At 38.9% G+C, this 25698-nt stretch overlaps 1 protein-coding gene across 1 annotated transcript in view; it reads right to left on the bottom strand.

The window, feature by feature from the left end:
• Positions 1–25698, bottom strand: part of Ca10 (carbonic anhydrase 10) — a 513556-nt gene that overhangs the window by 291648 nt on the left and 196210 nt on the right. Inside the window, exon 3 of the mRNA XM_059269621.1 lies at positions 6019–6161. Within this exon, the coding sequence (XP_059125604.1) occupies positions 6019–6161 (143 nt within the window). The remainder of the gene's footprint in view (positions 1–6018; positions 6162–25698) is intronic.

Raw genomic sequence — 25698 nt, 5'->3', positions numbered from 1 at the left:
ACACTGTCTACTTCATATCACTCACCTTTTCCTTGTTGCTTAAAGTTAGATTTCAGTAAGTAGACATCTTATTGCTTTCTTCAGAGAAAAGATATTATCAGTATGTCAAAACCACAAAATACAAATGAGTAAGAAGTGAATGTACTTCTTCAACAGGGCTGGTGCTAAAGAGCTATTCTACATCATAAATATACATAAAACCATAAACATATAATTTATATATAATAATAATTTCATAGTTACTTTAGTATTTGTTTCATTATTATCTCAAATAGTTTTAAAAATAAATTTCTCCCATATAGCTCCTGTATATCTATATTTTCTCTCCAAATATACATAAACAATTCTTGGAGGACTGGAAATGCCTTACACAATAAAGGTTTCAGGATACAGTGATGTACACCATTGATAGCAATAATTATTTATGGTCAGCTCAATTGGGCTATGAACTTCATGGGGAAATTTAAAAATTGGGGAGTGATGAAGATTTCACCTACAAATGCAATTCACATTCCATATGTTTTCAACTTACTCAGCATCTCATGACAATGACAATACATGAAATTTAGTTTTAGTGACAGATTCTGCTGATGACATTGTTACCATTCATCATGGATGCTGCCCACATTTTTCCCACTTTGAATCAGAACAACACTTGAATAATTCCACATCAACCTTTTCATTGGTAATCAACAATAATACTACACCGATCAGTCTCAGGGATCTACAATGAAAATATGAAAGCCTATTTATCCCAAGAAGCTCCTAATCCAAGGACAGATGTACTCTAGATGATAAAGCACACCCTAAAGGAAATATCAGTGAAGTACTTAAGCCAAATGAAGAAGGATTTCATCATAGTCAAAGATCAAGGGAGTTTCATGGGGGAGGTGGCACTGAAGTCACAGGGAGTGGATATTAAAAAGGCAGGATATAAAGTCCCGAGTTATGTCAAGTGAAGGGTAAATTGTTGCCAAAGCACTGATTCCAGTGACATACACTCAGAGTAAAAAATAAGTACTATAGCCTCATCCCCTCACTTGGTACAAGAGATACACAGGAAATACATACAGGATATGTCTTTAGAAAGGAGACATGCCACTGAATTGCAGCTGCTGCAAACATCTTACTTAAATGTTTGTTGTTCACTTGGTGTGTGTGTGTGTGTGTGTGTGTGTGTGTGTGTGTGTGTGTGTGTGTGTGTGTGTGTGTGTGTGTATGTAGGCTATTGTTGTGTAACAGTTTCCTTGGAGATTGAAACATTCCATCCCACGGGAATGCTCCTTAAGCAGGAAGGTAAACAATTCAAAAGAGCTTCAGGAAGTACTTGAAACTGACCAGATTCATTAGACCCCTCCCTGCCAGAGTAAGCAATAAAAGCTGAGAGTCTCACATAAAAGCAGAAGCAAGCAGAAGACTCTCAGATGGTGGGCTGAAAACTCTCCACAACCTTGAGCCAAAATGAATCTTTCCTCCCTTAAATCGTGTTAAGTACAGTAGTTACTATGATGCAAAATTAAATGCTGTATTTATACAAAGTGGATTTGATGACTTGAAAAATCTGTCAGCCACTTTTGAAAATCACGAGTTGATTGGTAACTTTATATAGAATGGATTTATTAGTTTAAAACTAGTTTAAGGGGACCATGTTAAAATAATTTATTAATTTTCTTCTTTGACAATTTCATACACATGCTTATTATGTATTCTGGTCACTGTCACTCTCATCAGTGTCCCTTCCTCCTTACAGGCCCTGTCTCACACTCCTGTCTTTATATCTGGCTTATGATCCCCTGAGTTTAACCACAGCCATTTGTGTGACCCTGGGTTTTGAACTAGTTGCTGGAACCTGATATTTCTTATACCTATAGACAATCAGGAATTACTTTGGTTTCATCTTAAAAAAACTTACATATCAGAAATGAAGAGGCAGGTTGAAAAGTACTACCTTCTAAGAAAAGAAAACCATTGCTTAAGCAGTACCATAGAATAAGCAACTCAAAAGGTAAAGGAAATTTCTACTTAATAGAAAGTATTCTCAGGAACTGGGGTGGTAGCTCAGGAAGTCGAATGCTTACTGAACAAACAAAAGGAACCTACATTCTGTCTCCAGACTACATAAAAACAATAACAACAACAACAATAACAACAACAACAACAATAACAACAACAACAAAGAAACAAGTGGACTGATGCATGCTTGTAATCCAGTGCTAGGGAGATAGACAGACACAGGTGGATCTATGAGGCCTGTTGGCCAGCCAGCCTACTTGGCCAGCTCCAGACTAGTGAGGGAGTCTGTCTTATAAAATAAGGAGTGCATTTCCAGGTAAATAGCACCGAAGATTGTCCTCTGGCCTGAACAAGCACATGTACACATGCAAACCTGTAAACACACGTGTATGCACATACATGAACATGTACACACATGTATTAATACACATAAGTAAAATTTCTCTATTATATTCAAGTTACAAAACATTTTGATTCTCATCTGATCATTATTATTCCTGGTTGTTCTTATCTTGGAGTTGGTTTCAGCTCTTGCCTATACTAATAAAATCCCTTATCCCATCATCCAAGCTCGGTGTCAGGTCAGATATGTTAAAACAAACACAAAAAGACAAGTCAGGGCCTTGGCAGAGCTGCTTCATGGTTTTGTGCAAAAAGACACATTTAAATGCCAGAGGGAATAATGTTCACAGATAAAAATGTGACATGAAACACACTTACTGGGGTGCATTTAACCTACTGACATCCAACTGATCTCAGGTTTGAAAATGTGGCACCTTCCCCCAGTTCTACAAAACATCCCATCTAACAGGGTGATTTTCAAGCCCTTTGAGCTGGACATTTCTTTAAGGCAAAAATCTAAAATCAGAGCAGTGTTCTGAATCCTTACTTCCAAAGCAAGTCATTAAACGCCACCTTTCTAAAGCTTGACGCATGATTTAGCTATTGTCTGTCAAGTTCAGGCATTTCATCTCCTGCCGCTGTCTATATTTTATTTTCTGCCTTATATAAATGTAAAGGGCACCACCAGCCAGTTCTGAGCTCGTCAAACCCCTGACAACACAAATCATGCCAGATATAAATATTTTCATTGTCACAGCAAATGTTTCCAAAATCACCAACTCGGATGCCTTTGCAAATTGGTTTGGAACAGGTACAATGTACTGAATGAAAAAGATAAAAGAAAAAAACCGCTTCCTGAAAAAACAAACAAACAAACAAAAAGCCCAAATCCACAGTAATATTCGAATATATGAGACACAGATTTCTTCTTTCCCAATACATTTGAAGGAAATGGCCCCTTTTTTCTTTATATCAACACTTTCTTCTAAGATGACTCAACAAAAGATGGAATATGAGTTGATTCTGTATCAGTTTGCCATTTTTCCCATTCTGCTCCCAATGCATACTTTACCTAAAGAACCTTTGAATATGTTCTGCAACATGTCCTACCTTTAAAAATAGTATTTTAATTAGCATACAAAATAATGGGTTTCATTATGACATGTTCATGTATGCAAATCATTGTTACTTGATCATGCTTTTCTTTTTATTATCCTCTCATCCACCCCACTGACCCCTTCCTTTCCCAAATATCTCCCCATACATATGTACAACTTCTAGACTCTGCACAGGAGAGAAAATACACAGTGTTTTCCTTTTCTTCCCCGATACCCCCCCCCAATATTCCCTTCTTATACAGTGTTGTACAACAAAGGCATAGCCAACATTAGACTCTTTGGAAACACTAAACACATTTTGTTTTATGTCAAGAATGAGCCAAAGGTGTCTACTTCTTCAATTTTGTGGTTGGAGTCTCTGCTAGAGCAACAAGGCAAGAGAAGGAAATACACAGGACATAAACAAGTCAAAGTATTGTTATTTGTATATGATATCATCTTCTGCTTAAAAGGCTCCACCAGAAAATTCTTAGGTCTGATGAACACTTTCAGCAAAGTCAGGACACAAAAATCAGAAGCTTTTTTTGTAGGCCAATAATGAACATGCTGAGAAAGAAATCAGGAAAACCATCTCACTTGTTATAAACAAACTGATACACTATCTGAATGAACGTAACCCAGGAGGAGAAAGAGCTATACAATGAAAACCCTGAGCATTCCACAACACTTAGGAAAGTGTCCACTTCTTCAGCAGCCTTAGGAGTTGGTGTCAGCTCCCGTCACCATCTTCTACCCTGCCCACAAGCCCCCGGCTTTCATTTGGGCTCCAGCTTTGCTGGCTACCTTCCAGGCGGTTTATTATGAAACGCAGGCATCAAACCTCATTCTGTCTTAGGTGTTTTTGCTTATGTTACTCTTTGTCTGGGATGCAGTTATGCCCCCTGTCATCCTCTCCAACAAAGAGAAGATAATTCAATGTTTACTTAAACTGAAACTTTCACTTATAAATGCTGACCAGGAAAGTTATATGCTTGTGACTTCAGATGAGTAGTTTACGGACAGCAAGCTGTATATGTGTATGTATGAGCTATATCAAGTTTATTTTAGAATTCATAAAAATGAAGTTGCCAGTGGAACAATTAGAATGGTTTTGCTTTTCTATAAGATATATGAACTTTCTAAAAAAAAAACAAACAAACCATGATTTCCAAATAATTTTAAAAAGAGCAGCCAAAAACTGCACAGCTAAATAGTCTCAATCTCACATGCAATGACTTGATATTTTTTTTTTCTACTTGGAAACATTATGCATATTTATGTGTATATGTGTGACGTGTGTATGTGTGTGTGTGTGTGTGTGTGTGTGTGTGTGTGTGTGTGTGCCCACATGTGTGCGTCTGTTTGTACAAATGTGCTTACCTGACTACGTGAATGTGGAGGCAAGACCTTTGACATTGCACTCTATTTTTTGAGACAAGGTCTCTCACTGAACCTGTAGCTGGCCATTTTGGTTAAACTGGTGGTTAATCAGCCTGTGTTTGCCTGGCCTCACCTCCCATGCACTGGAGTTGTAGGTACTGTAAGCACTTCCCAACTAAAGGTATCACTCCAGCCCTACTTCAATGTTTCTTAGAACCTGGCTTGTGACCTGAGTTAAAGCTGCTAACAAGTTCTTGGTGAGTCATGATGAGAGAGAGAGAGAGAGAGAGAGAGAGAGAGAGAGAGAGAGAGAGAGAGAGAGAGAGAATGGATGAGTAACAGACTACAGAGGGTGAAGAGTGGACAGTCCAGCTCTGGAGAAGGATCTGCCAGGAATAACAAATACCTGTAATTTCAGCCCTTGCTTTTTTGCACACAAGTGGCTTTTCATTTCTCTTGAATTCACAACAACAAAATCACCTTCAAACACAATCTTCTATGCATGTGCATTTCCCCCCAATTCTAACATCCTAGCCAACAGTAAAAGGCAGTGAAATAGAAAGAAGTCAGCAAGAGAAATACTGGATTCTAGCAGTGAGCAGCTCCCAAAGGCATTATGCCCTTCACAAATTAAGGATGCGCTCCTGGCAGGAGGAGAGGGTGGGACTGAGTCTAGTGTAAGAATCACAAAGCTCAGCTCAGCATTTCCGGGCAGAAGGGAGGATTCTTAGCCAGCAAGATGCCCCAGGAAGATTAATTATTGATTTTCTTATAAATCATCTTATGTGATTGTTGTTTGTTTTCCCTCCCAGGATGAGAAACGTCTGATTTTACTCTTGTTAAAATAAATTCCTTCTACTTCAGTGCAGTTAAATGAAGATCAAGAGAAGTAGTCCCAGAGGAAGGATTATCCAACATGGTAGGCAGGGGCGTCAACTGTGTGCTGACCTTCATGGGGTGCCAAGGGTCAGGACCTTAAGCAACTTCCTGGGGTCCTGCAGTTGTGAGACACATGGATTTTATGAAGGAGGAAAAACACTATTTGGACATAGTTATATATTTGTTAGGAGTGCTCTTGAGGTCTGTGATAATTGCTAGGTGTCATTCATCACAGAGACCAAGATCCAGAAGACTAGCTTTGACAATGAGCATCACCCATCATCACGGAAGCTACATGGTGGCTTACCTTTCTGCCTCCAGTGTTGATGCGCAGAGGTGTCAGAAAGGGATCGAAGATCATGTGACTGGTCTCTATGTTGACTGGCGACTGCCGTTTTCCCACAGAGCAAAGATTCCAAGCTGAGTTCACCAATCCCCAGAAAGAAGGAACTAGGAGTAAAAATGAAATTGGAGGATTAGGCTGTGTGGAAAAGAGGCAAAAAGAATACATTAAAAGGAGACCTAAGTTACAAGGTGTTAAACAAAGAATGTCAAGTAATATTCTGACTCAAGTAGATCTCAAGGTGTTGTCATGTCATTTTCCCAGGCCTCAGTCTTGGTCAATTTCTTCAAATATTGTCTTCACGATCTCTGAAGGTCAGATTTTCTTACTTCATGCACATCCTGCAGCCTCTTTACTGCATCTGTGCTTTGGTACTAACATTGTCTTTTAAGTCATATCCTCTTTGCAACATGTTCAAAGTACAGCAAATATTTAACAACTCCAGAGTGGATGCTCTGTTCCTCTCCTAGGTGGAAATGATGTGAGAATCAGTGGTGTCCAATCTTGAAGGTATCTGAAGCTTTTCAAAGTAAGTGTCATTTGACATATACAAGGTGTTTTTCCGTGAGTTGTCAAGACCAAACTGAGGGAATGGTTTATTTTTATGACCCCCCAATCAAAACCAGACAGGAACTTAGCAACTTGACGCCGCTATCTTTGTTTGGTTCAACTTGTGTCATTAACCTAATGTTCCAGCAACTGAAGAACATCATCATTTGAGAGACAGGGAAAAAAAATCACATCGAGTGCTGAGTGCAGATATCCAAAGGAAAACTGTCAGCTCACTTTTAGTGTTCCAGTAATACACCTATTAGTATATATATTACAGAATTTCCAGTCTTGTTTTCTTGTATTTAACAGTTAGTAAAGTAATAGAAAAAGTTAACATTCACAGTTTATGTTCATGAAGAAACTATACCTTTAGCATTTACTATCTCATCAGTATTTCCATTGAAATGCAGAAGCCATGCATCCCCCATTTTTCACTGTGAGTGTTTGGTCATTCATCCACTGATCAACCCACAACAACTATATGCAGTGAGCTCCCACCTTGGTGTTCTGCCCTGGGTTAGTTTGAATCTCAAAGAAAGAATAAAAGGATAAGAATAATGAGAACCAAAAGTTGAGACTAATTGGAAGGTGCTGTGAGACTATTGATGAAGGGCATTCAGCTCAGCCTTGGAGGAGTTGAACCAGATAGTGGTTATTGATGAACATTGCAATCATGTCATAATCCTCTTACATGCAACTGCCATCTCAGAAACTCAAGTTGAATGCGGATGTTAACTTACAGTAGCCATCATGCCTGCTCATATCCTAATGGCTAAAACCAAAGTCAGAAAGGAGTCTAGGACACACTTGCCAAACAGTTGTATAATTCTGAAGAACTATGATTGATGGGATCTTTATTCCAATGAAAACCCCATATTTGGTGACCTTATTAATTCAAGCCAACACTGGGCAGAAGCAGGTTTTCAGACAAATACTTTAACACCAGCATGCAGTGGGATTCATATCAAATTTGGCTTAACCCATTCCAACGAGCCTCTGGGGGCTCTGTTCCTTTTAGGTTAAGGAGTTTGAATTGGCTTCCTCAACATGAGCAACTGTCAATATGGCAGCAATGGCCAGAGGGAGAAAGAGAAGAAAGAGAAGAAGGAAGAAAAGCAAGAGTAGAAACAAGAAAACTTACTCATGGACTTGTGCTTCCTCGATACACCATTTCTTAATGTATAAACTATGTTATCACTGAAAACTGCTTCACATGTTTACAAGATACCACATCCTAGCAAAACTATAATATCTAATGAAGTTTTTGCATTCAAAATGTACTTTTCATCCACAATGTTCCCTGAACCGTAGGTGTAGGGGTTTTGTCGTCTGAGGCTGAGCACCTCACCATCAGTTGTTTTATACACTATGATCCACTATGGCAGCTCTGGCTTTTTGCAATGGTCTACAACTGCTGCAAAGAGAAGCTTCGTTGATGAGGTATGAAAACTGCATTTCTCTGTGGGTGTAAGGATAAGTATTTAGAATGAAGTTAGGGGTGGCCTTGGTTTAGTAAAGTGGCAGTAGTAGATGGTTCTCTAGGATCTGTGATAGGATCTCACTAGCCCTGGATAGTTAGCTAGGTTTCCATTATTGGGCATGATTCCCCTCCTGTGGGACAGGCCTTATATTCAATTAGACAGCTGTTGGTTACTGCAAAGATATGAGTGCCACTGTTGCTCTTTTAGGAATGTCTTGCCTGCTGGTCATGGTTGTAGTTCATAGATGTCACATTTGGGTAGGAGCTATTGATTACTTCCCTCCTTTGATAGCTTGTATAGCACCTTTTCATACTATGATAGAGAGAGTCCTCAGGGAAGAGGCTTCTACGTTACTTCCAGCTCAGATCCTCCGGGTCTGTGTCCATGGTGTCTTCTGAAAAATGGACTTACCTTCAACTTCTGAGAGGCAACTAGGGGAAGCAGCAATAACTTATATTCTTTTGGGAGGCTCTTGGAATTCCCTGACCAACAATTTGAAAGGAAATTTCTCATGGCTGGCAGTGGATTTCTGCAAGAGAGTCTACGGCTTTTAGGCACTATCTCCTCAACTAGCATAACTTCAATACACACACACACACACACACACACACACACACACACACACACACACACACGAGAGAGAGAGAGAGAGAGAGAGAGAGAGAGAGAGAGAGAGAGAGAGAGAGAGAGAGAGAGGGAGAGGGAGAGAGAGGGAAAGAGAGAGAATGCATATATTGTGTATATTACATGCCATTTTAAATAAAGATAAAACAATATGACTCCCTATGGCTTTTTCAGACATCCTTAGTGTTATTTATCATTCTCCCTTCCAAATTAAAGGCATCCTTTTCTATTTCCCCCTTCACATCATCTGTATCCTGCTATTCCCTTCTGTAGAGCTCCCCACCACAGTCTCTTTTTACCTTCCTGGTTTCTGCAGTTACTCCAGCTTATATACTCTTTGATAACCAAGACATGCATGTATGGAATGTGTGTGTGTGTGTGTGTGTGTGTGTGTGTGTGTGTGTATGTGTGTGTGTGTGTGTGTGTGTGTGTATGTGTGTGTGTGTGTTCTCAATAAGGCAGCTGCATGATAAAACACAGCTACAGCTGGTACACATTGCATTTCATCTACTCCCATGAAAATCATTAACAAAAATAATTCTAACCCCATAAACTGTCTGTAAGGCTGCCTTTGTATGACACCATCAGTGAGCAGATGTTGCCATGCCTTGCTAATAAACTTCATACCCAAAAAGTCCCCCCACAAAAACACAAACAGCAAAAACTTTATGTGAACATCTGCCTTTGCTTTTACTGGGTATGGAGTTCTTTATGACAGTTTCAGGGCTTTATATCCCCTCTTCACCATCAAGGCCCCTGCCTCTCATTCTAACCACCTGCTTAGGAATCAGAGAGTAACTAAGAAAAACTTTCCTTGGCTCACTGTGTCCCTCATCGGCTCAGCACCTCAAAGTGTACTGAGTTTACTCACAACTGAATGGTAGGTTTTTAAATCAGCCATATATATATATATATGTATATGTATTTTTTTTTTCAGAACTAGAAAACACCTTAGAGTTCATTTTACCTAAATGCATTCATGGCCTGGAAATCACAGATCAGAGGGTAAAGTACTCTACACACAGCCACACTGCCAGGCAGAGACCAGAAAGCACAGAGAAAAGACCAGAATCAGCTCTGAAAACTCCAGTTGCCACAGAAGACCCACTTCTCTCTACAAGGATCCGGTCAGAAGCAGTGGATTAATTATTGCCCTGACCCTTGCAAGACTTGTGCTTCCATTTCTCTTTTGGTAAATCAAGAATAATAGCATAAAAACAATAAAACAAGAAAAATAACTTCGGTGTCTATTTGGCAGTTTAAAAAAAATTCAAATGAAACTACTTCAAAAATCAACTACGTCAATAAAGGCAGAATTTGAAAGCAACTGAACAACTTTGAGGATAACACAGACAGAACGGTCTAGGAGAAAAATATGTTGAGGTTGGGGGTGGCAGCATGCTTTCGGGACCCTCTTCAGAGTCCCAGGAAGATGTAATGGAAGATATTGTTGCAGAATGCTGCTCTAGAGGCTGGAGAGAGGTTAAGAGCACTACTCTTCCAGAGGACATGTGTTTGGTTCCCAGTACCCATGTGCTCACAACTGTCTGTAATTCTATATAGAAAGGATTCAAATGATACCCTCTTCTGGCTTCTACGGGCCCTGCACTTATATGCCCAATCTCTCCCTCTCTCTGTCCCCCATCTCTCCTCTCTCTTCTCTCCCTCTTTCTCTCCTCTCTCTCTCTCTCTCTCTCTCTCTCTCTCTCTCTCTCTCTCTCTCTCTCTCTCTCTCTCTCGTACACACACACACACACACACACACACACACACACACACACACACACAAAAAAAGTTTAGGCTGCTCCAGTTAAAGTGCTCTTGGGCTGGATGGACTGGACCAGATTTTGATCCCCATTGAAGGAGAAGTCAATGCTTGCTACTAGAAGCAATGTGAATGCTGAGGAAGAATTAAAGTGTGGAAGCCACTCCAGAGATCTTGAGTGACAGATAGACAAGGAAGAGATCTACAAAAGCTATGCAAGGAAAATGCTTTAGGATGGAGTCTTGAAGAATGGGAGGGCAAGCAATGCTTGCTCGCTGAAGCTTGGGAATGAATTAGCTCATTTTAGGTGTGTAGAACTACGTCATATCTATGAGCTAGGACTAAGGATTTGGGTTTATGCAGAGTCCTCAATCATGACCATGGTTCTAGCCAACCTCCACAGGAGCACCCTTCAGGCTTACAGGCACTCCATGTCACCTTCAGAAGCAGAGGTGGAGTAGTAGAATGTGGAGGTATTGCTCCTATTTTTCAAATTTTGAAATCCCGTTGAGTTTTTTCACTCTTAGTCACTATGGCTATTTCAATAAATCAAATTTTAAACTTTCTTCTTGAAAAAAAGAAAATGACTTATTTGCTAATGCAGTCTTTTTCTAGTTTGACCAATACAATTTATTGTGGGGGAAATGTAGATGAAATAAAATTGTGAGAACCACTTTAATTAATTAATAGTCAGCTAGTCTGAAAACATTGGAATTCCATCATCCTTGGCATCTCTTGCACACACTCTTCTAATTAACATATAAACTAGAACACAAAACAGACCTGAATATCTTTGCAAATTAATTTTCACAGAGACTAAACAGAGGAATTTAACTGCCGCATCACAACTATGCATTTGTCTTGCCAAAATATTTCCCCCTTGGCAATGCTGTCATTCTTACCATGAACTACAAACCCCCAATGGTTTCTTAGCTCCGTGTGCAGTGAGCTATGGAAAATGTGGAGTTGCTTGGTTTTCAAATGCTTAAATCATGAACCTTGGCAAGAGCAAGGCAAAACCTATCAGCATCTGTTCAAACCACTGAAACAATAAAAATCCATCTTAATCTGTTAATATCGCTTGACAACCCCCACACAAACATATCAAATATCTTATCAAAATAAAGGTAGATCCAGAGAGCATGAGATCAGCAGAATTCACTCTAACACTGAAAGTTAAAACTTGCCTTCACGGTGTTTGCATCCTAAAGAGGATACTCCAAATCCTTGCCATCCTGCCTATTGATTTGTCCTGAGCCAGCAGAATTTGTAGAGATGATGCTATTATGAGGAGAGTGTTAGAGACTTGAAATTAACTTGTACCATTCCTATGCACTTGTTAAACTTTATAGATCTAAGATAAACTGAATTCAAAACTGTTGACTGCAAGTCTATGACATTTCAGATATGACTTGACACTGAGAATTCACTGAGCAAATATTTGCCGAAGACCTACTATGTGCCACACAGTATCTTCATTTCTGGCTTGTTGGGAGTGAATGAAACAAATATGGCTTCTGTTATCAGGAGTCCTTTGGTATAGTAGTGAGTATACATGATAAGTTTTGATATGTTTATTAAAATTCAGGGATAAATTAAGTTGGTAATGAGTAATGTATGGAATAAAACTGGAATGGGAGACATAGGCTAATAAGCAAAATGGTCAAGGATGGTTTCTTTGTAAATGATATTACCAGACCTTTGAAAAACTTGGATGGTTGTTTCAGAAGAATTTCAGAGAGAAGTGTGTCCGAGACAGATGGGAACAAGAGTCGTAGAGAGCTTGATGTGTTCAAGGAACAGAGGAAACCATGTGACTTGAACTTGGATCCCAGATAAGAAGAAAAGAGAGACAGTATAGGGCTGGTTAGGTTTGAAGAACAGGTGACTGGGGACTCTTCAGGTCCTACTAAGGAGTTTGCATCTTATTCCTATGTGACAGGCAATCACCGAATTTTAGACAAGGGAGTACACGGTCATGGACTGATTTATGAGTGAAAGCCATACATCTGCTTTGGCTGGACCAAAGCCAAGACTAAGGGTAGTTATCTTTAGGGTAGTCTGAGAAGGAAAAAACTGGGTCCCAGACAGCAGTTGGGTACATAGTTTTTTTTTTTTTTTTTTTTTTTTTTTTTTTTTTTTTGTGTGTGTGTGTGTGTGTGTGTGTGTGTTCATTGCATCCTGTCATGTGTGTGTGTTTAAATTCTATCTCAAAGGCAGACATAATTGAATGCTTTATAAACTATTCTCTTTTATAAACTATTCTCTTCAACATATGTGCCAATAAAATCGCATTTTCTTCAGATTCAGACAGTGCTTTACAAATCATAATTTGGATTTGAAGCAATGAAGAGATTTAGCTGAGACAATCTTTTCTTTTTTTCTTTTTCAAGTAATAAACTAAGCCCACAACTTTTTGGCCAAAGGAAAGCAAATATAATTTTGGGAAATGACTACTACTGGCACAAAACATATTTATGATGAATTCAGTCCCACAAATAAAACCTTCCACTTCAATGGCAATCCCTACTTCATGATTACAAACACATGGATACATTTTCAATAAGAACTCATATCTCTTCCCTGTTCTTTCTTTCACTAGTGCTGATTTACTGCCCCTTCTGTGGTTTTCAACTGTAATAAATCTCTACTTTGAGTTGTTATTAATAAGCATGGTTAAAACACCCATTGCTTCAGGCCTTTGCCCCCTTCTGATTGTAGATTTATTTCATGGAGGGAATTGGCCCCAGAAATAACCCCTTTGCTGCTGGCTTCTTTCTCCATAATTTGGACTCCAGATTCATGGTACATGAGAGCTCCCCATTCTCTCACTTGGGCATCCCAGAGGAGTTGCATATATCCTTCTTAACACATAATCGTTAATTTGTGCATTCATTAAAGAAATTAATGGGCCATCTCTAATGAACCAAGGATGGAAAGATAAATTAAATGCCCTCACTTGGATAGAAAGATAGACAAGCTAGTAAATAGTTACAACAAAACGTAGTATTATAATGGAGGTATGTGCACTCTAAAGCTAAAACACAGAAGCAGGATGAATTTTCTCCTCTAGTAGCATACATGGCACCTTCTAGCACATGGAATATAGCCAGCTTGGTTTCTCCATGTTTTGTGATTGAAATATATGATGTCCAGCAATAAGGTCTTACCGTTACCTTCTGGAGGGTAGCCAAGAGCAATGGCAAGAGCCTATAATGCTCAGGTGTCTAACTGGCCCCACTGGCCAACAACTTGAAAGGATATAACCTGTTCCTGGTTTTTTTTTTTTTAAGTGGGAAGTAGCTACTTGGGGTATTGAGCCTACTCCCTCATTGTACAGTAACTCTATTAAACCTCTTTTTAATATGCATATATTTCAGGAGCTTGTATAGTATTAGATTTCCATAGGTCTTTAAAAAAAGCCCTTAGTACTAGTTATCTTTTTTATATTCTCTCCTCTACCCGCTCTCCCACCATTGCCCAATTGAACTCCTATTCCACTGTTCTCCTTTAACTCTTTATACCACTGTGTTCTGTCTCTACTCTCTGGAAAGCCCCTCCACTGCATGGCCACCTACTAAACTCCTGGCCTCTAATGGGTGTTCCAAGTAGAATACAAAACGTCTGAAGATTCAAAGTGAGCATCAAAACATTTGAAGATTCAAAGTGAGAAATGATTGAAGACATATGACATTTGACTTTCTGGTGCCTGAGTTGACCTCATTCAGAATGGCTATATATAGCTACATCTACTTAGCTATGATTTAATAATTTTTTTTTCTTAACAACTAAATAATATTCCATTGAGCAAATGTATCATATTTTCGTTATTCATTCATTGGTTGATGGGACATCTAGCTATTTTCATTTTTGGCTATTGAGAATAAGGCAGCAATGAATATGGATGAGAAAACACCACTGTAGTAAGATATAGAGTTCTTTGAGTATATGCCAAAGAGTAGTATAGCTGCATCCTATGGTAGATTTATTTCCAGGTTATTTTTAAAGAACCTTAACACCAATTTCCCTCATAGTTGGACCAATTTACAGTTCCACTAGCTGTGAATAAGTGTTACTCTTTCACCACATCCACACCAGCATCTGTTGATCACTTGTTTCTTTGATTTTGATTATTCTGTTTGGGATAAAATGAAATCTCAATATACTTTTTTTCCTTTTTAATTTAAAACTTTTTTTCTTTTACATACCAACCACAGTTCCCCCTTGCATCCCTTCCCCCTGCTCACTGTCCACCTTCCTCCCACCCACTTCCTATATCCCTAGTGCATGAACTGGCTTTTTGAAGCCCATTCCCTAGGGAGGGAATACCTTGCTCAGCCTCAATACAGGGGAGAGAGGCTTGGTCCTGCCTCAACTTGATATGCCAGACTTCGTTGACTCAAACTACTTTTACCTTAATTTCTCTGATGACTAAGGTTGTTGAACATAAAATATTTCCAAGTCATCTGTATTTCATCTTTTGAGAATTCCCTGTTACATTTTAATTGGTTTGTTTGTTTTCTTAGTGTTTAGTTTTAAGTGTTCTTTATATATTCTAGATACTAACCCTTTGTCAGATGTATAGCTAGTAAAGATTCTTTTTCCCCACTCTGAAGGCTGCCTCTTCACTGGAATGATGATGCCCTTGTCTGTACAAAATACAGAATATTTTTCATTTCATGTGGTCCCATCTGTCAATTGTTGGTCTTGATGTCTGGGCTACATGTTAGAAAAGTCCTTTGCATATAAGTTAAGACCCATTTTCCTCTTTCTCTTGTATCAGATTCAGTGCAGGAGGTCCTTGATCCATTTGAAGTTGTTTTGTATAGGGTGAGAGATAAGGATCTAGTGGTTTCTTTCTTCTGCATGCAGCTATCCAGTTTCATCAGAACTATTCATCAAAGATGCTGTCTTTTCTCCAGTGTGTATTTTTGGTTTCTTTGTCAAAAATTATGTGGATGTAGGTGTGTAGACTTATATCTTGATTCTATTCCACTGATCAATGTGTCTGCTTTTTAATTCTATTACCATGCTGTTTTCATTACATTATCTCTGTAGAAAAGTAATTATTAAATTCAGCCAGCTATGAGCCCTGAAAATTACAATAAAATGCCTGACAGAATATGTCCATTGGTGCAATAACGGCGTGGACGTTATAGGACACACTTTCTAATTGGATCTAAGGCTTGCTCCATGAGATGTAACCCATACCTGGCACTATTAGAGAGTCAAAGAACCTGTGATTTGATTGGTTATAGGTCATCTGGGAGAATTCAATTCTACTATTCTGCAAAGTAGATATAGTATTAAAATGACTCAACGTGTTATTACTGTACCCATATACCAGAGCATCTCTCAACCTTGATCAGGGAAACTTCTCCTTGCAGTAGATGGGAATTAACTCAGACACCCTTAACTAGTCAATATTCAGAGAAGAAGAAACAGTGGAGTGCTCAGCCATAAATGGGATGTACATATCACTCTCCTCTCCTAAAGACTCAGGGATCTCCTTGAAAGAGGGAACAGAAACATTGTTAAGACCCAGGGGTGCTGGATAACATCAGGGAGACCATATCTTCTGTACAAAAGACACACACAGACACACACACACACACACACACACACACACACACACAGTATGAATGTATATATGTATGTATGTATACACACACAGACATATACAAAAGAATCCACAACAGTTGTAACAGCATGCACAAGACCTGTGTAAGCTCAAACTACACAAAATCCCATCATGGCTATAAAATCCCACCACCAGCTAAGCACCTCTCAGTACTTAATAACTTCTGGGAAAGGGAGAGTCAGTTTTCTTTAATGATGTCCTTGTTGGTAGGTCAACCACATTCCAGAGCAGGTCCCTTTCCCAAGACTAGTTGAGCAACACAAACTGGACTCTATGTAGAAAAAAAGAAGATAACTGAAGAAAATTCAAAGTTCAGTGTGAAGTGAGGGGAGGACGCAGAAGATGGTTATTAGAAGAGTTGGTAGAGGGGGAGTGTATGTGTTCAAGACACTGTATAAAATTCTCAAAAAACAATAAAATTATTGTTTTCAAAAGCTACATAGAGGGGAGCAAACCAATTCAGACTCTTTTCCTAGCATTAGTCTATGCCTTTCTTATAGAAGGGCTTTGTTGTAAGACCTAAACATCGCAGAACTGGTTAAAACACCCATGCATTTCCTTAGACAGAGAGATACAGTAGTACTAACAGCTGTCATGGAGTGTTACTAGAATCAGAATGCCATTAAACTGCTAGTACCTAAGGCATGGGCTCTTCCGACTTCCCCAACTTTAAAGAATTATTATTATATAAGAGAAATATGAACTATGTCCTCACAATGGAACCACAAGTATGTAGCTGAAATTCTACAGCCTTAATTTCTCAGTCTCTAAAACAGGATGGTAGCTACTTCACAGGCTCATTGTGAAGACTGAGAGGGTGTCAACAAAAAGATCCAGCACAGTACTAGTGCTATAACAACTATTTAACAACTGCTGGAAGAGGGTCTAAGAGCAGCGATACCGGAAAATTGGCACGCTGATCCCACTTTCATAGTGTTCATGGGGTAGAAAGAAACATGGTTAAAAATTGAGAGAGGAGAGCAAGAAGAGGCAGCCTGCAGATGCCCATCTAACCCAGCTTGATTTCAAAGGCAGTTCTGTGGGGACTCTAGGAAATAGGTTGGTCTATTAATGTCATAATTTCCATGAGGCATATGAATTCTTTTCTTGGATCTCCAGTCTTCAATGTTTGTATAGACGGAGGGAGTGAGGAATGATATGGGTCATCTGAGAGGATTTTAATTCCAGAGGAAAAAAAATCATCTCAGTTTGGCATTTGAAAGCTGTCCGAGTATATGTTCACACAGCAGCTTTTTACCTCCCATTTGTGCGTGATTCCAGTATAGTAACTGAGCTGCATCCTTGAGAACTCATCAACTGAGAATGGAGAGAAATGAAGGGAGAGGAAGCCGTCGTCTACTGGTCAAACACCTTTTAATTAGTTTTGTGCTAGAAACCCGAACTATCTTGCTTAATCCTCCCCTAAATTCTGTGAGAGAATGCTGTAATTATTTTCTATGAAATGAGTGAGATTCTAAAAGGTGAACTGGCTCTTCCAAGATCAGTTTGTTTATTTTTATTTTGTTTTATTCTTTTAGGTACTGGGTATTTAACTCAGGGTCTTAAACCTATCAGGAAAATGCTCTGAACTATAGTCACAACCCAAGATGGGTAGAAAAGGGATGATGAGAGGGGAAGGAAAGATTGTGATGGAGGAAGAAGAGGAAAAAAGATAAAGTATGAAATATATGTGACATGAGAGCAGAAGAGGGTCTTGAGGAGAGGATGGAGGCCAGGGCAGGGCATAAGAAGGGCAGTACGGGATGGCAATGAATAAGAGCAAAGTCTAATTGCATACATGTTTGGAAATTCCATAACGAAATTCATTAACTCCTATGCTAACTTAACTTTTTAAAAGTTCAATTATTGCATATGTGGTAACCTGAGAAGCTGCGGGAAAATCGGTAGAAAATGACAGGCGATCTTCTTCCATTAGTAGTGACGGCAAGGGTGGTGAGGCAGGTGGCATTCATCTTATTCTCTATGCTTGTATCCACACACCCAAATGCACTTATACATATTCTAAAAGGTTTTCCTTGTCTCAGGGAACATTATTCCATCAGTTGATGTTAATAGAGCAGTTTCTTGTATTTAAGGCTATGGAGGGCATCCATCATTTGAGCAGTCTTTACATTTCCCAACCATTCCCTCAATGAAAGACATTAAGGTTATTTCCGTCTTATTTTAGCATTTGAATCGATGCTGTGATAAATAGCCTCAAGCACATTCTACTTTTGTAGTGGTGCTTTCATTTCAGTAGAAAAGATTCTTAAAGGTAGTATTGTTCTGTGAATGTACACACACACACACACACACACACACACACACACACACACACACACACACACACTCTATTTTAGCAGATGCTGCCAGCGCACATTAAAAAGCTCTGGCTTCATCTATGACTACACACACAGACTGCACAGTGTGCCCTTTTCCTCACTGACTCCATAGCCCTCCATGGATGCTAGTCACTGTTTATTTTTGATAAGCAGACAGTAAAAATGGAATCTCATTTATTTAATTTGCACCCTCTAACTACTACTGAAGTTAAGTATGTTCTCATATTTTCAATGGCTCTTTGCAGTTCTTTTCTGATCCTATCCTCCACATTTTATTTTTTTTAATCTGAGTCATTTAGTTTTTTGTCAGTTTTTAGCTGTCATTTGCCTTGTGGAGCTATGAACCCTTATCATGTACTACAAATATTTTTTTCCATTCTTTCATTTGGCTGTTTCTCTTTCTTTTGGTATTTTGTTATATGGTAAAAATTTTATATGATTAGGTTTATTGATTTGGATTTTCTCTCTTATCTAAGGTGTCCTGTTCAATTATAGATTATGTTACAAACTTCCTTAAATGTTTTCTAAATTACTTTTTTTAGTATGTTATTTACAATTATATTTTTAAGATATACCAGGGACCAGCGCCATGGATATCCTGTATAGCAGATGTCTATAGAGTTTCAGATAAAAGGTGGATAATGCTAATCTTTTTGTCAACTTGACACAAGCCAGAGTCATCTGGGAAAAGGGAATCTCAACTGATGGAATGCTCACATTGGGTTGGCCTATGGGTAACTCTGTGAAGCATTTTCTTGATCAGTGATTGATGTGGGAGGGCCCAGACCACTGTGGGTAGTGACACTTCAGGTAGGTGGTACCGGGTTGTGTAAGAAAGCAGGATCCTCCCTGTTCTCTGCTTCAGTTTCTGCCTTGAGTTTCTACCATGGCTTCTCTTGATGATAAACTGTGATGTGGAACTGTAATAGGAAATAAACTCTTTCTTCCCTAAGTTGCTTTTGGTCATGGGGCTTTATCACAGTGACATAAAGTAGCTAAACAATGCTAGAAATATTTATATATTTATCTAACATGTATATGTATATATAGTATATGTATATCTACATTAATATGTGTGTACACATGCGTGAGGTACATATGAGTATACGTGCTCATGCATGAGGAGGTCAGAGTTGGACACTGGGTATTTTGCAATCATTCTCCACCTTATGTATTGAGGCAGGGTCTCTTGCTTGAACCCATGGCTCACTGATTGGCTAATTTACCTAGTTACCTTGCTCTGAGGATCCCCTGTCTCAGCCTCCTATGTCTTAGCATTAGGCAAGCCACCATGGCTGCCTGGCAATTGTGTGAGTGCTGTGAATCTAAATTTTCATGCTCACATTTGTGCTGCAAGCCATCTCCCCAGGCTCCAGAAGCAAGTTATATATTTTTTGATCCCATCTTTCTAGAATTTTCTATTTGTATAACCTTCTGTCAGTGCTATGCTGTTTGAGTATATAATAGTTATGTAATTTATTGGCTCTGTCTTCCTGATTAGGAAAGCTTACTCTAGTCCCCTGCTAGCACTATAGTACCCCAGACACCTGACCTCCAGGGAAATCTTCCAGGTTTGGTAGTTGTATGAGACCTGAAGTGTTGCAGTGTTCCTGGGAGTACAAAACTTGCCAGGCCTGTGTCTATAATTTAGATATTTATATATTTGAATAATACCTGATAGAGGACAATGCAAGCCCTTTTCCTCAAAGGACTCTCAAAGGAAAATTTCACTCCTAGAGACATTGTCTCTTGCATAGAATACACACCCAGAGAAGCGTCAAAGCTGGCTCCTTGGCAGATGGTGCAGGGAGGTAGGGAGGACGACATTGGCATAGGGGAGCTGAGCTCCAGTCCTGATTTATCAAGCACTCACCCCATGTCAGACACTACCCTAAGTGTTTTTAATACCTGTTCTCATTTAATAATCTATAAGGTAGACTTTGCTGTTGCTTTGCTTCTTTCAGGAACTCAGAGACACTGAGATATTAAGTAACTTCCCAAGTATACACAGACACTGGCAAGTGCCAGAGTCCAGATGCAAATCTGGCTCCAGATCCTCTGTTCTTCTCTGCTGTATAATGTTTCTTTTCTGTCTTCCGGCTTGACTGGCATCAATGGGTTTCTTTGTTTTTTAGCATCAGTTGCCTCATACATAAAGTAGAACATGTTAGTGAAAACTTTTTATCTTTCCAGGTCATAGTAAAAGCCAAAGGAATAAAGTCAGCAACAGAAATACCAAGGAGACACACTCTCAAGGCAACACCTCCAATCCTCTGGATCTTAAATAATCTTTCTGTCCCTCTTTCCCAGTGATTGTTGAGCCTTAGGTTCTAGAGTTGAATTGAAGATGTATTAGTTGCAACTGGGCTCTGTAGTTCTGTAATTTGATTAGTTGCATTTACTGAAATGGTCTCCACTTAGCAGGAAGCCACAATCATAAAGTCTCACTTAATATGACTGCCTCAACATAAGCTGAACAAAGACATCAACATGTTAACATGGGTAGGGGAAGTACATGAGGTGTCAACCCTACACAAAGAACTAAGGAATGCTGAGAGTGTGAGAAAGAGTCTTCCTCAAGGAAGAGCACACAGTTAGTTATCTAATACCAAACGTAGGCCTTGAGAACATACTTACAAGTAACATTTTACAGACTAAGCAGGCTGTAGTTAGGAACGTAAGTGTATACACATATACATATATGCATGTTACAACAATTAATGAGAAGTAGAGGCCATACATTTGAAAGAGAGCAAGAGACATATATGGGAATGTTTGGAGGGAGGAAAGGAGAGGGGGGTGGGGATGATGTAATTATAATTTCAAAAAATTAAAAGAAATAATTTAAACAAAATTAGCAACAGAAATCACAGCCAGTTCAATCTACTGAGTGAGTCATGGATTACTTTGTAGTCTGTAAAGACCATAGCTTTGCATAAAATTACTCATCACCATGATCCAGCAGGATGATACTACTTGAGACATTTTTCTATGATAAACTGAAGCTCAGAGAGTTGAGTAACTCATAAAAGAATGTTGGGCTACTGTGTAGCTGAACTGGCGATTTAAACCCAGGTTAAATTTACATCTTCATTCTGTTCCCCTGTGTTACCAAGCCACAGCAGAGACTAAGGTAACCCCACCCCTTCCTCTTCAACATTATTCTTTCTCAGAACCAAGGCCGCTGGGGATGGTAACTATAGAATTACATCTGTAATTCTAGCCAGAGCTATACAGTGAGGCTCTGTCACAAAAATAAATAAATAAATAAGCAAATAAAAAACAAACAAACAAATGCTAGTAGTCAGGTGATTTGTTTTTGAGAATTTAGCAAAAGGGAGAGTAGGCATTAAAACCTTGTGATTTTTGTCTCTGGCTTAAAGTTTAGCCTAATGATTGTGTTAAGCCTTATCAGATTACATTCTGTAATTTCTCTTGTCCTGTGTAATTACTGGTGCTCCAGATAAAATCTGAAATTAGTTTATTGAAGTGGAGAGTCATAGCCACAAAGAGAATAATGATTCAAAATGTGTTCATATACTAACTGAGGAATTTATTATCTCCACCTACTCAACCTGAAGAAAATGAGTAGGCTGATGCTCTGGGTAACCACACGCCCAGTGGAAGTTTTTATAGAAAAGAGCTGAAGCCTCTTGGCCTCTAGGAGATCATGCTAGTAATGACACGGAAGCCATCTGGAGTGTGAGACATAAACATCAGATAAAAATAACAGAGCTTATGGAAACAGGGGATTTTCAGCCACTGGAAGTTCTAAAAGTTGAGGATGAGAGAGTATCAGGGAATGAGTTCCTACAAATCCAAACATCTGACAAACTTTAAAAATCTCGCAAAATACATGGGTACCTTAGACTACATCATCCTCAATCTGTTTGTGCCAGTAAACATTTCATTTTCCTTCTCTCTTAACTCTGACACTCTCTGCATATGCATGTAAATTACACTTTCACATAAATGTCAAAATTAGGCAAATTATGAAAGGTTAAGATAATAATACAAGCCTCACTGCCCAGATGTATGTGCAGATCAGCTGAGACCAGCCTCCCAGCCAATTCTAGCACCGAATGTCTTAATGTTTGGAATTTGTCACTGCATTCACATTTGTGTAGTCCTACAGACACCACAGCTGTTACAGTCTGTCTTGAGATTGACATGTATTTAGATCATTTTCTTTGTCATTTGCAAAGATAACAGAACTCAGTTATCTTCATGAGGCATCAGGAGACACAATCTTCACGCCATTATGGAGTCATGGAGCACAAACAGAATGTATTCAGTCTCTAAATCGGGAATAAAATCAAGCAAGTGATCTGTTGATCTTTTATTACAGGCTGAATTGTCCAATAAGAATGCAATATATTTTCTATTGAGATTTAATTTCTACCATATAGTATCTTTACATTTAACTCTTCTCCATAACTTTATTATTTAACTATTACATAATCCTATTTCATATTAGTCTTGGAGGAAATTACAACCATCTACTGTTGATTTTTATCTTACCAAATTCTTGTTTTGGGTCCAGGATAGACTGGAATCTACTATGCAGCCAATGTTCATCTTAAACTTGTGTCAATTTTCTTATCTTAGCACCCTTACTGCTAAGGGTATAGGCATGACCTGTTTACCATTCTAGTTGGCGGTGTGAACCTGGGAGAAAAGGGCCTAAAAATGAAGCAGACTAAATATTCATGTAATAGCCAACTTTATTCAGAGCATCAGATAACTTATAAGAGTCACCTGAGTAAAGTATACAATCACAAGGACAAGCTGCATGTAGCAAAAACATGTTTTTCCCTAGAGGTGTATAAACAAATAACAATAGCCAGTTATAATGAATAAAAGTGAACTCACTCCTATCTGCTACACCTTGGAGGAGCACGAAAGCACATTCGAAGAACAAGCCATATTATGGAGGAAAAGAGATTACAAGAATCTTGTCTTGCTTGCTTGGAGTTTTCTCACAAGATCTCAGAAGTCTCACACAAATTCATTCATGGACCATGTTCCAAAAATGACCCACAATTCCAGGCTTTCCATCTCCTCAGTATGTGCATGTGTGTGCCTGTGTGCACCTGTGTGGAGATCAGAGGTCTATTTTGGATGTCTTCTTCTATCAGTCTCTACCCTGTTATTTAATACAAGGTCTCTCACTGAACTTCATTCTCCCTGATTCTTTACAAGCCTGTGATGAGCCCCAGGAATACTCTTCTCTCTATATATATCAGCACTTTATATGTGTGTGCTAGGGGCTTGAACTTAGTTTCCCAAGCTTATACAGTAAGTACTTTACAGACTGAGCCATTCACCTCAGATCTCCAACCTCCTAGGTCTTATTAATGACAAAATCTTTGTGATTTCTTTGGCTTGGAATACTCCTTGAGTAATTTTCCACTTTCACATACCTTAGCGCTTTCAAAACTCCCTTAAGTTCCCAGCTCTAGGGTCAGTTCTTCATTACAGGGACAGGAGACTTGGACAGCCAGTAGCAGGACCAGAAATCAGGCTCGATTTGTGGTCCACAAGGGATTCAGGGTACAGTGAATGTCAGGATTAGATTTCTAGGCCCATGTTACTTTCTTGCCCTAGAGTTTTGATTTGATACCACCATTATATTCCCTGTTCCTATTCTGATGCTTGGCACAGAGTAATAACTCAACACTATTCTTTGACAGGAAGATGAGCGGACAGGAGGTAGATGAGCAGGTATGATATGTTGACTGTCACAATATTGAACCTGATTATATGGCAGGAGTTGTAAAAGATTGTTCTTGAGGTGGTTGAATAAGATTGAATATTTCTAAGGGTCTTTCAGAGGAAAGTTTTTACATTCAAAATGAAACTCATAGTGAAATGAACATTACAATAATTTTTTTTTTTGGTTTTCTGAGACATGGTTTCTCTGTGTAGCTTTGGAGCCTGTCCTGGATCTTGCTCTGTAGATCACAGAGATCTGCCTGGCTCTTCCTCCTGAGTTCTGGAATTAAAGATGTGAGCCACCACCACCCAGCTATATATTTTTTTGTACTCATGATCAGGTACCCAAATATGTGTTTAATCCTATAGAGCACCCTTTAATGCTACCAACACACACACACAACCTCCAGTAGTTCATGGCTTGGAAGAATCTTTACCAGTTGGATTTACAGATGTTGTTAATTCCACAGATATGAGAAAGATCACTTCCATGATTGATTAAAGCAAGCTTTTATTTTTAAGGTGCCCCAAAGATTAGCCAGTCAGTCATCTCACCCTAAACTGGGATTTGAGAAAGCAGTATTGCAAGTTTTTATAGCTCATGGATAGGAGGTTTCCAAATGGGCATTTGGCAGCCAAATAGGCAGGTTACAGAAGCAGAACATAAGCATAGTAAGTTGGTTATAATAATCTTTTGAAACAAAGACATGATTGCAAGGTGGTCATAAGGCAGTCGTAACAACAGGTCATCATAACAACAGGTGGTCATAATCATCTTTTGAAATAAAGACATGGTTGCTATTTCCAGGAACAGGCAGTACAGAACCATTTGTGGTTAAGATTATAGGTGGGGCATAGCCCAACCCTTGAGAAACAGAGATTTAGTTATAAACAAGAAAAAAAACTACTTTGTCTTTATTATAAGAGGGCTTTCAAGCCTGACAGAGGAAAGCTGGTTCATCAATATCCAGTCTCACCTTTCAAGATGTAGGTCAAAATTTTTCAAAGAAGCTTTCTCCCCCTCTCTCTCCTACTTTATTTTCCATTCCTTCCATTAGAATCACATACCTAGTCCTGTAATCCTTGGACATTTGCTCAATCCCATTTACTCACATTGTGTTGTGATTTTTTACATACTTTTCTCTCCAACTAGAATGGATAGCATTCTTAAGAATAGTGCCTACTATACAGTAGATTCAAGGATAATATTATTTAAATTATAAAAGAAGGATAGAAAATTAGTTTTTACATGATATACTCTTGTGGAAGAAGAGACAAAGGGAGCAGAATGGGAAGATTGTCATCATGTTGAGCCTCTTGCTGTGTGAAAGGCACAGTGCTAGCCATGTATTTGTGCTGGCATGTCTGGCCATAGCCCCCTCGGGTGACATGGGAAGAAAGGCCTGGTCCCAGGTACTTGTTGTTTACATATACTATAAAGTATTCATATTAAGGAACAGTGTGGATTTGATGGCATTCTGAGCAAGTCAAAGGAATGGTGGATTGATTCTTAATTCAAGCCAT

The sequence above is a fragment of the Peromyscus eremicus genome, chromosome 8a, assembly GCF_949786415.1.
Source record: "Peromyscus eremicus chromosome 8a, PerEre_H2_v1, whole genome shotgun sequence".
Taxonomy (NCBI): domain Eukaryota; kingdom Metazoa; phylum Chordata; class Mammalia; order Rodentia; family Cricetidae; genus Peromyscus; species Peromyscus eremicus.
Note: the sequence above shows the minus strand (reverse complement) of the source record. Positions and strands in the feature narration are given on the sequence as shown.